This window comes from Xyrauchen texanus, chromosome 48, assembly GCF_025860055.1.
Source record: "Xyrauchen texanus isolate HMW12.3.18 chromosome 48, RBS_HiC_50CHRs, whole genome shotgun sequence".
NCBI classification, from domain to species: Eukaryota; Metazoa; Chordata; class Actinopteri; order Cypriniformes; family Catostomidae; genus Xyrauchen; species Xyrauchen texanus.
The window spans coordinates 15908843-15919973 of NC_068323.1; the positions used below are offsets into that span (position 1 = coordinate 15908843).

General features: G+C 35.5%; 1 protein-coding gene across 2 annotated transcripts; it reads left to right on the forward strand.

Moving 5' to 3' along the window:
• The first annotated feature begins 755 nt into the window (after positions 1–755).
• On the forward strand, positions 756–7186 carry LOC127639781 (secretory carrier-associated membrane protein 4-like). Of its 2 annotated transcripts, none has more exons than XM_052121994.1 (7): positions 756–815; positions 1672–1752; positions 1913–2041; positions 2276–2432; positions 2515–2616; positions 3613–3730; positions 4971–7186. In XM_052121994.1, the coding sequence occupies exons 2-7, from the start codon at positions 1746–1748 to the stop codon at positions 5151–5153; spliced, it is 696 nt and encodes a 231-aa protein (XP_051977954.1). In that variant the 5' UTR covers positions 756–815; positions 1672–1745; the 3' UTR covers positions 5154–7186. The 2 variants fall into 2 exon arrangements, with proteins under 2 accessions (XP_051977954.1, XP_051977955.1); XM_052121995.1 differs by lacking the exon at positions 756–815 and adding an exon at positions 1580–1615.
• The last annotated feature ends 3945 nt before the right edge of the window (positions 7187–11131 follow it).

Consider the following 11131-nt stretch of genomic DNA (forward strand, 5'->3'; position numbering starts at 1 on the left):
AGGAGGTAACGTTAAATATCATAATAAACAGCTAATTTTAAAGCGTCATTTGCACTATTTGTGATAGAATGAATGGCATTGACTATTTATAGGTCTATTCTAGTATTAAATTTGGTCCTTGATTCACATTCCAAAGTGCAACGCTTCAGTCGGGATACATTCGAACTTTTATCTACATTGAAATTACCTGTTACCACACATCAGTTGATCTTGTTATATATTAGTATCCAATTACATATATAATTTTTTTTGTAGCCTACTGGTTTATTGCATATTTCACATTTTGGTTTTGAATTCATAGATTCATTGATTTCATAGAATAATTTTAATGTACACATCAATATTCACTGGTTTCTGACGAATATAACCGAAATGCATCTTATGTATCCATTGCCACAAGGTAAAGAAATTCAAATATATATCAAGACTATTTTTCATTCACATAATAAGAAAGCAATTAAAACTGTTTCTATATGTGAGTCCTTCAATATTTTTACATAATGTTTAGCCTTCCCCCCTGGCTGTATTGTTTTTCTCTTTATATATTTATTATTGTAGTTTTGACTGTACATACATAAAAAAAAATTAAAAAAAAAGAAAGAAAAATTCCATTGCCACAAGGCAGGAAAGACAGTAGTCACAAGAACAGAGACCACGCCTTTGACTGACTCTGATGGGGCTTGTAGTCTTCAATGCTGACAACTTCCTTTCAGAGCACAAACTACACCATTTTAGAACTACATTTCCCATAATGCCGCAACAACGCTTCCAGTCCTGCAGACGAATCCACTATCAAACTATTTAGCGGTGCACAGGTATCGTGTCATAAACTGGATATAACTCGGATGTTTTAGTGTATTATGTAGCAGCGTTTATTTGTCTCATGACATGAAATGTTATCGTTTATTCCCCTAGATGTTGTAGAGTTAGACCATTTCTACTTTATATTTGGCAGTGTGTCGTTAGCTGCTGGCCTGTGCTGTTATCAGAACAAATCTAGTGATGTGAGATATATGTAATATAGAAGTTTTACCAATAGCAACACCAATTTACTGTAACATGAGTGTAATTTATTTCATTTGAATACACTGCTGTGATATTGTGTGGCGTGCAGTGTACAACAGTTATTTGTTTATTTGTCTGGTAATTTAAAGGGATAATTCTCCCAAAAATGAAAATTAAGTAATTGTTTCCTCACCCATGTGTTGTTATAACCGCATATGACTTTCTTTCTTTCTTGTTAACACAAAGGGAGAAATGTAACAAAATGTTGTGCATTGATGTCATACAATGGCAGTTGGTGGTGACCACCTCTTCAAGCTTCATATAAGACATAAAAGTATTATTTAGAAGTCTTATAAATAATTGTATGTGACTTATGCCCTGTTCTGAAGGCATACGATAAGGTTTGGTGAGAAACAAAGAAACCGAAATCTAACATTTTGTGAAAATCTTCACTGACCGTTGCTCTGCTGTGTTCATGAGAGTGCACGAGAACAACAGAATACGCAGTCCCGCTACTGAGATGGGGCGTTATTTATGTATTTTTTTCAAAATGCTTCACTTTGTGTTAAGAAAAAGAAAGTCAGTCATAAGGGGTTATAACACCACATGGGTGAGTAAACAATGTCTTTATTTTACATTTTACAATTTTTATATTGTTTCATTTAGCACTGAAAACAGCAGTCCTTCAGTTAAAAAAGGAGCATCAGGAACACATTTAACCAACTTTCACACAACTAAGGATGACAGGTAAGCCAGATGTGGTTGACATATTGAAACTATGCATGCTATATTTTTGTGTATAATTAATTTAACATAAATGTCATGTTGTCATCACTTTGAAATAGTTTTAGTTTGCTTTTTGAACACAGTCCTACATTTTCAATTTCTTTCCATTTTTGCATGACAGATCGAGCAAACAACTTCCCCCCTTTGCCGAAGTTTCTTCGCATAAAGCCATGTTTTTACCAGAACGTGGACGAGGATATTCCACAACCCCACCGCCAGCTTGTGCGCCGTGTTTACAACCTTTGGATGTGTGAGTGAAATGATCCTGATACAGATATCAGATTTGGTCTTAAAGAGATAGTTAACTTTTTTCATCATTTACTCACCCTCATGTTGTACCAAACCCATATAATGCTCCCGTAATGTTCTTTGTATCGGTTATGAGCAACAGTGGGGAAAATTATGACAGAATTGTAATTTTTGCGTGAACGGTCTCTTTAAAATGAAGGTACGTATCTGATGACTGATACTTCTGTTTTTACAGTGTACTCTATCACACTGTGTGTTAATGTGGTAGCCAGCATAGCCTGGTGGGCCGGAGGGGGCAGCGCAGTTAACTTTGGATTTTCACTCCTCTGGCTACTTGTTTTCAGCCCGTGTAGTTACACCTGCTGGTTCAGGCCACTCTATAAAGCTTTCCGGTAAGGAAACCATTTTTGGGGAAAACTAAATTCTGAGGTTGATGTTATGCTTTGATTTAACTGGTCTTGTCCCTCTATACAGGGCTGATAGTTCATTCAACTTCATGGCATTCTTCTTCATTTTCTTCCTGCAATGTGTACTTACTTTCATCCAGAGTATTGGAATATCGGGTTGGGGTGCATGGTGAGTAACATGAAATGTTAAAGGGATAGTTCACCCAAAAATGAAAATTCTCTCATCATTTAAATACCCTCATGCCATCCCAGATGTGTGACTTTCTTTCTTCCTTCTGCTGAACACAAACTAAGATTTTTAGAAGAATATTTCAGCTCTGTGGGTCCATATAATGCAAGTGAATTGTGACTAAACAATTTGGGAGGGTAGAGTCACATGGGGTAACCTCCTCGTGGTCGCGATTAGTGGTTCTCACTCTCAATAGGGCCCGTGGTAAGTTGTGCGTGGATTGCAGAGAGTAGCATGAGACTCCACATGCAGATTGACTGTCTCAGACAAGGAGGCAACTGATATTCGTGCTCCGCCACCCGGATTGAGATCACGACGTCACCACGAGGACTTAAAAGCGCATTGGGAATTGGGCAAGAAATTTTTTTTTCAAACTGTGTCGCACGTAGTGTTGTCAAAAATACCGGTACCCCGGTACCAAGTCGGTACTCAAACAAAAAATGAATTACGATACCAGAATTTCTGAAGGTACCGAGTACCGGGTCTACCTGGTACCCATGCAGAGGTGGGAACTTTCGAACGCTCATAACATTTACATTTACATTTATTCATTTGGCAGACGCTTTTATCCAAAGCGACTTACAAAAGAACAAGCAAAAGATTGCGGCAAGCAAAGCTGCTGCTGCGGAGCCTCAACTGAATCTTGTCGAAATATAAAGTGGGAAAAAGCCAGGTTATTTGAGGCTGATGAAAAGGGAAACATACAAGAGTTTTGACTTACAGAGCTGAAATATTCTTCTAAAAAATCTTCATTTGTGTTCAGCAGAAGAAATAAGTCATACACATCTGTTATGACATGAGGGTGAGGAAATGATGGGAGAATTGTAATTTTTGGATAAACTCTCCTTTAAGGACTTTTAGTCAAGTTCGGTTTTCAAGAGGAAATTTGAACACTTCCATTGATGCTAAAGGAAGAATGTTTCTTTCTCTTTACAGTGGTTGGATTGCCACAGTGATGTTTTTCAGCACAAACGTGGTCTCTGCTATATTCATGCTCATCGCTACTCTGCTCTTTACTGTTGTTGCTGTTCTCATGGTGCTTGTTCTCATCAAGGTATGATTTGCATATACATACAAGCTTTGCCTTATTTGTAACCATTTTACATTTACATGCTCAGCTGACACACAAAATATCTTAATGTTAAAGAGTAAATCCTTAATTTAAAGCAGTGTGCAGAGAGTATGGCAATGTTTAGGGTTCCCATAGTCATGTAAAACCTTTTTTCAAATGCTCTAAACAAGTATATTTCCTCACTAAATATTGCTCTTGTGTAGGGTAAAACTTGCTCGCGAAATGATGTCTGACTTGCGAACACATTTTTCTTTTGAATTGGTTCTTTTCAATGAATCGTCATTTGAAAAAAGTCGAACTTGTTCAGAATTCAGTCTGAAAGATTCATAAATGAATCAGTCTGAATTTGAATGATTTGTATGAATCCTTATCCAGTCCTTTCATATAAACTAGGGCTGGGTAAAAAAATACTTTTTTTTCCAACTACTCTTGATCTTCATTTGAGCAATCCAGATATCGATTCTTAAAATCCCAAGATCAATCTCTTACTTTTACTGAAAATGTATTTCAGTTTTGGTTGTATTGATTATTTTATCTGTTAAATAAAAAGCAAATAGCAATAGTTTGAGTCTGGTTGTTCATTTTAAAAATGTATATTTTTGGGGGCCTGGGTAGCTCAGCGAGTATTGACGCTGGCTACCACCCCTGGAGTCGCGACTTTGAAACCAGGGTGTGCTGAGTGACTCCAGCCAGGTCTCCTAAGCAACCAATTTGGCTTGGGTTGCTAGGGAGGGTAGAGTCACATGGGGTAACCTCCTCGTTCTCACGATTAAGTGGTTCTCGCTCTCAATGGGGCGCGTGGTAAGTTGTGCGTGGAATGCGGAGAGTAGCATGGGCCTCCGCAGTGTCATGCATAGCGAGCCACGTGATAAGATGCGTGGATTGACGGTCTCAGAAGCGGAGGCAACTGAGACTTGTCCTCTGCCACCCAGATTGAGGTGAGTAAGGCACCACCACGAGAACCTATATATATATATATTTTTTTTTTGTAATATACTTTCTTGTATGATATGCAACATTAACAAAAAGAGAATATCTTTCATAACTGAAATATACCCAAATGAATCAGAATTGATTGAGAGCTTGTGAATTAGAATCAAATCTAATTGGAAATTGTTTTCTGTGTCGGTATCCTGCCCCATTAGAAATTATTGGGAAGTTCATGGGAATTCATTAGTTAAAAAACGTGTGAAAAGTTGACATTAGTTTTGTCCCCTAAAAGGTTCATCGGCTGTACCGTGGTGGTGGTGGCAGTTTGGAGCGGGCCCAAGAAGAGTGGAGCACAGGCATGTGGAAAAGCGCCCCTGTGAGAGAAGCAGGATTCAATGCCATCTCTGAAAGTGGCCCAAGCCTCCCTCAGTATCCTGCTGCTGTGCCCAATTACCCAGAGAGCGGACCCTGGTGATACCGCTGTTGAACTATAGATGGAGACAGAGTGCCACTTGTTGACTTAACCTTAAAGGGGCAGTATGTGAAAGAATGTTAGGATGGAAAAAACACTAACACACAGCTGGATCAGTGACTGTGATGATAGTTTTTTTTTGTTTGTTTTTTCTTTCACATTTGTATATTACAGTTTTTTTAATATAGCAAAAATATGTACTAATCTAATATTGATAACATCAGCACTCCTCAAAGAATCCTAGGTATAAACATAAGAAAGAACATTTAAAGGGATAGTTCACCCAAAAATGAAAATTCTCTCATTATTTACTCACCCTCATGCCATCTGAGATGTGCAAGACTTACTTTCTTCTGCAGAACACAAATTAATATTTTTAGAAGAATATTTCAGCTCTTATACAATACAAGTGAATGGTAACCTAAAGTGTTAAGCTCCAAAAGCACATAAAGCAATTGATTTGACTCCAGTTGGGTAATCCATGTCTTTTGAAGCAATATGATAGTTGTGGGTGAGAAACAGATCAATATTTAAGTCCTTTTTTACTATAAGTCTTTACCTTTGACATGCCTCCACCAGTTGGTGGTGATATGCACAGAGAATGTGAATAACCAAAACACTAATGAAGACAAATGTGAAAGTGGAGATTTATAGTAAGAAAAAAATGACTTGCATATGTATCTGTTTCTCAACCACAGCTATAATATGGCTTCAGAAGACATGGGTTAAACCACTGGAGTTGTATGGATTACTTTTATGCTGCCTTTATGTACTTTTTTGGAGCTTAAAAGATTTGGTCACCATTCACTTGCATTGTCTGGACCAACAGAGCTGAGAAATTATTCAAAAAATCTTCATTTGTGTTCTGCAGAGAAAAGAGTCATACACATCTGGGATGGCATGAGGATGAGAAAATGTTCATTCAACACTTTGAAACCAATTTTCCTGATTTAAAAAGAAGTTCATGGAATATTTGAGTGAAAATTGTCAAATTTTGGCTGAAACATCCTGTTCAGCAAACTGCTCCTTTAAAGCCATCTCAACACATTTGTTGAAATGTTAGTATATATATATATATATATATATATATATATATATATAGAAAAAAGTATCGTTGGGACATTGTAACATTAAAGTACATAATGATGAAAGGTAGAGAATGTAAAGCATGACACATCATGAATTAATCTCGATTCTTCGAAGCATCATTAAGGTCTTGATTTTTTGTAAACATTCCATTAATTTGTTAAGAGAATGAAATTGTTACATATCAAATGATTACATCCACTATGAACATATAAATCACTTTACAGCACACAATCACATTACCGTTTTAGGGAAAGTGATTTTTGACTGAGGAAAAAGCTTTGGATTCTTTTCTAATTCATGGCAGCTTTTCTATTTACCTCAAGAAATTAGGTCTCGCATCATTTCAATAAGTTTTCTGCATTGATTTTTACTTTTGTTCAATATTTGCTCAGATTTTTAATATTCATGAATGTAAATTGAATGTCTTTGTAAATATGATTTGCATATGACACACTGTTTTTATGCACTGCAGCAAAGCATTGCAGAAATCCAGTTTTTCCTCTAACTGACAAAGTCATGTTGCAAATTCATTTTGTGCCTTCTCTCTTTTCTGTTTCTTCAAAATGAAGACAGCCTTAAATTTTCATTCATAATAAGCATGTGAAAGCCAATAGCTTTCAAGTTTGCTGCAAGTGCTTAATGCTGTTGCTTCTAGATGTTTTTCTTTATCCTTATGTTTCATCTCACTGATTTCATTGTGCTTCGTACTGGAACATTGTGTTTACAAATGTGGCTGGTTGGAGTCACAAGACACTTATTGTCAATATGTGACTTGATCTTTGCTCCTTTTTGTTCTTCTAGATCTTCCACTACAGAGCCATAGGAGGAGCCATGTTTGAATTGAAACATTCTATGACTGCACCTCGGTGTTGCCAATGTATTTAATATTCTTGTATATGCATCTGAAATGTGACCGGAATGGCTCTTTAACTAACTGCAGTTAAATAAAAAACATTCCTTTTCAGTTTAGAGTTGCTTTTATTGCTGTCACTGATTGTTACAGGAGCGTGAGTGTGATTTACAGTGACAAAATCACCAGAAGTCATTCATTTTCAATAAATGGATGGATTTTAGGTGACGAGCTACAGTAATTGTTCATGATGGCATGAAGTTGGGAAAGGTTCAATTTGATTTTAGTTTACTTACTGTTACCCAGATTTTTTTTTTAAAGAAAATATATATCTTTTTTCGGTAATCAATTTTCTGCCACAAATGCTGTCGATTGAGCTTAACTTGTATTGAACCAGGAATATGAATTTAACACTCCAAACTGACAGCTCTAATTTTAACATTTGCAATGAAAATTGTGATATTTATTATTATTAACAATTTATTGATTCCATATAACATATCTATAGATTTATATATATAAAAAATAACAGAATATTGAAATCACCCTCCCATAGAGCCTTCTATTAAAAAAGTCTAAATAGCTGCTCCATTTCTTATCCATGTTGCCTACCCTTCTATGTGACAAATCTTCAATGTCGCTACCCTGCCCATCTCTGCATACCACTCATGAAATGAGGGTGCTCCAGCTGATTTACATCCTCTAAGGATGACCTGTCTGCCAATCATAACATCACCCAGCAACCAATTTTTCAGGAACTTATCCCCTACATCATTGACCGCCCCATCTCCTAAAATACAGAGTCTGGGGCTAAATGAGATTTGAGTACCCAATACACCACACATAAAACTCTGTTTTAAATATCATGAAGATTCTTGTATCTTAACACACCACACACGTGTTGTGTCCCTATCTTGTGATTGGCATTGCCAGCAGGTGGGTGTGTCTTTAAGACCAAGCCTATACAAACTAGAGAGGGTCCAGTAGAATCTATGTTAAATCTTGAATTGCATAAGGAGCACCCTTGTGTCTCGAGATGCAGACTTTTTTTTTAATCCTAGCACACACTCACTCCTCCAATACCAAGTTTAAATCTTTCTCCCATAATCTCTTGAGAGAAGTTGAAGCTCTGTCCCCCAGACTCTGAATCTCTCAGAGTATCTGCTGCTTTAGGGGGGTGTATGCTACTCCCAAAAATAGTACAGATCAGATGGAGCAGCTGTAAATACCTGAAGAACTGAGATCTGGGAATCAACATTATTATTCACTCTCATATGGGTCACAGAGTGTATTAACCTCCCTCACAATCCAATCTGACCAGCAGAAAGGGGATTTATTAATACAGAATTTAGGGTTCAGCCACATGATTGAGGCAACATTTAAATTAATATCAGAATTAAACACTCTGGACACTTTTGTCATAGCGCATGCAAATGCGAAATAAAGGGATGTAACTTCTCCGGTTAGTTTGATAGAAAGGCTTTGCAGTGGCGGAATGGGCAAAGAACTTTCTGTTCAATACAGAACCAGGGAGGTTCTCTCTCAGGTGGAAGCGAACAATGAGCCAAATGTCTGAGACCGAATGCATAATAATAAAACAAAATCTTGGGTAGGCCTAGCCCACTTTTGTCAATCGGCCTATTACATACATTATTAAAATGTAATCTGGGTTGTTTTCCATTCAAAATTAAGTACTTCGCTATGCTATCAAACTGCTTGAAATAAGAGGGGGGACATCTACAGGTAGAGTTTGTAGCAGGTAGTTACATTTTGGGATACAATTAAGTTGTTATATTTTTAATCAAAACTTAAAGCCCATGTGGGTGCATGGCCAATGCTTCTAACATTTTTTTAGTTATTTTAATTTCATTTGAGTTATTAGATATTTTTTTAGGTACTACTGAGTATTCCAAAAGTGACTAGTTTCTTTTTCCATTTAAAGGGATAGTTCACCCAAAAATGAAAATTCTCTCATCATTTACTCACCCTCATACCATCCCAGATGTTTATTGCTTTCTATCTTCTGCAGAACACAAACGAAGATTTTTAGAAGAATTTTTCAGCTCTTCATACAATGCAAGTGAATAGTGACCAAAACAGAACAGGTAATCCAATAGTGATATAATAGGTGAGGGTGAGAAACTAAATAATATTTAAGTCCTTTTTTAAGTCCTTTTACACTAATTATCCACTTTCATTTTCACTTTTACACCTGAAAGTGAAATGTTGTGTCTGTTTAGTTTCACTTTCACATCTGAATGTGAAAGTTAAAGTGGAGATTATGAGTAAAAAAGGACTTAAATATTGTTTCTTTTCTCACCCACACATATTATATTGCTTCTGAAGATATGTATTTAAACACTGGTGTCTAATGGATTACTTCTATGTTTCCTTTATGTGATTTTTTTACAGCTTTTAGAAGTCTGATCACCATTCACATGCATTGTGAGGACAAAGAGCTGAAATATTTTTCTAAAAATCTGAATTTGTTTTCTGCAGAAAAAAGAAAGTCATACACATCTGGAATGGCATGAGGGCAAGTAAATTATGAGAGAATTTAAAGTTTAGGGTGAACTATTTCTTTAAGTAGTACTTTTTCCCAATAGAAACTAGTGCTTATTCCTTTGCTATTAGTCACTGTTTCATTGTTACTGGTAACAAATTGCTCATTTGTGCCATTGAAATCTAATGGGATCTGTGGTTCCTAGTATGTGTACTATGCATACAAACAGTGCCTAGTATTGTTTTATTATTATTATTTTTTTTACTCGTATTCATTGGATACTGGTACGTATTCCAGGTTTAATAGTTCTTATTAATGAGATTCTAGCACTTATTTATTATACACTTGTGTCTATTCCAAAAGTTACTTGTAAAATTGTAATTTTACTATTAAGATATTTAAATTGGATATACAGTGGTCATTCTGACCATTCATTATATTTAACAAGTAAAATAAGAGTTGCAAATAGTGAGATGAGAAATATTACTAGTACCATTTGGAACACTCAAAAAATATTTTAGCAATTTGTTTTAAGATTTACGTTAAATTCTATCAAACTGAATTGCGTAATCTTTAACAAAATTAAATTAATAAAACTTTAATTTATTCAACTTTTATGAATTAAATTGAGTTAAAAATTAAACAGTTTAATTTGATGGAATTTTGTTATGGAATTGAAATGCAAAAATATATTTTTTAAATAGGCAAAAATATTTTGATTAAATAGACAAGTGTATAATAAATAAATACTAGTAAACTGGAATAGATACTAGTGACAAATGCAACTAGTAACTAAGTACTACTATCTAATCATTAAAATTCAGTAAAATCACAAAATATACTAGTCACTATTATAATACTTAATAGCAGCTACAAAAAGTACTAGGAACAAAAATCGATACTAGTACGTTTTAAGGAATAAATGTTAAAAGAGCTTGCCAAAGAGTCTGATATATTTAAGTATAATGCACCATTTGTGCTATGCATATGAATGGTTGTATATCTCATGTGCGGTTTTTAGGAGAGGCATGCTATGACCTTTCTATACAATAAAACCGGCTCTTTTGTGTTGGGACAGTAAGCAACCACCCAGAACACCCTAGCAACTGCATAGCAACTCCCTGGCATTATGGTGGTGAGTTCTAAACAGTTCTAAACTTCTAGTTATTCTAGTTATCTAGTTAAAAATCTAGTTATTATTACTATAATGGTGTAGCAGGAAACGATAACAGATTCTGTGGTTTTGATATATGAACAAAATAATTTCTTAAAGGAAGATTCGAGGTTCAATACAAGTTAAGCTCAATTGAAAGCATTTGTGGCATAATGATGATTGCCACAAAAATGTATTCAGACTCGTCCCTCTTTTTCTTAATCTGGTTTGCAGTGAGGCACTTACAATGGAAGCAAATGGGGCCGATGCGTAAACGTTAAAGTACTCACTGTTTCATCAATATAGCCACAAGACACAAAAAAATATGTGTGTTTTGATTTTAGTGTGATAAAATCTCCTAATTTTTTATGTGTAATGTTATATCC

Excerpts from the sequence above, each read along its gene's own strand:
- LOC127639781 (XM_052121994.1), top strand. Across the intron at positions 2,617-3,612 it reads ATATCGGGTTGGGGTGCATG|TGGTTGGATTGCCACAGTGA; the intron begins GTGAGTAACATG and ends TTCTCTTTACAG. Across the intron at positions 3,731-4,970 it reads TGGTGCTTGTTCTCATCAAG|GTTCATCGGCTGTACCGTGG; the intron begins GTATGATTTGCA and ends GTCCCCTAAAAG.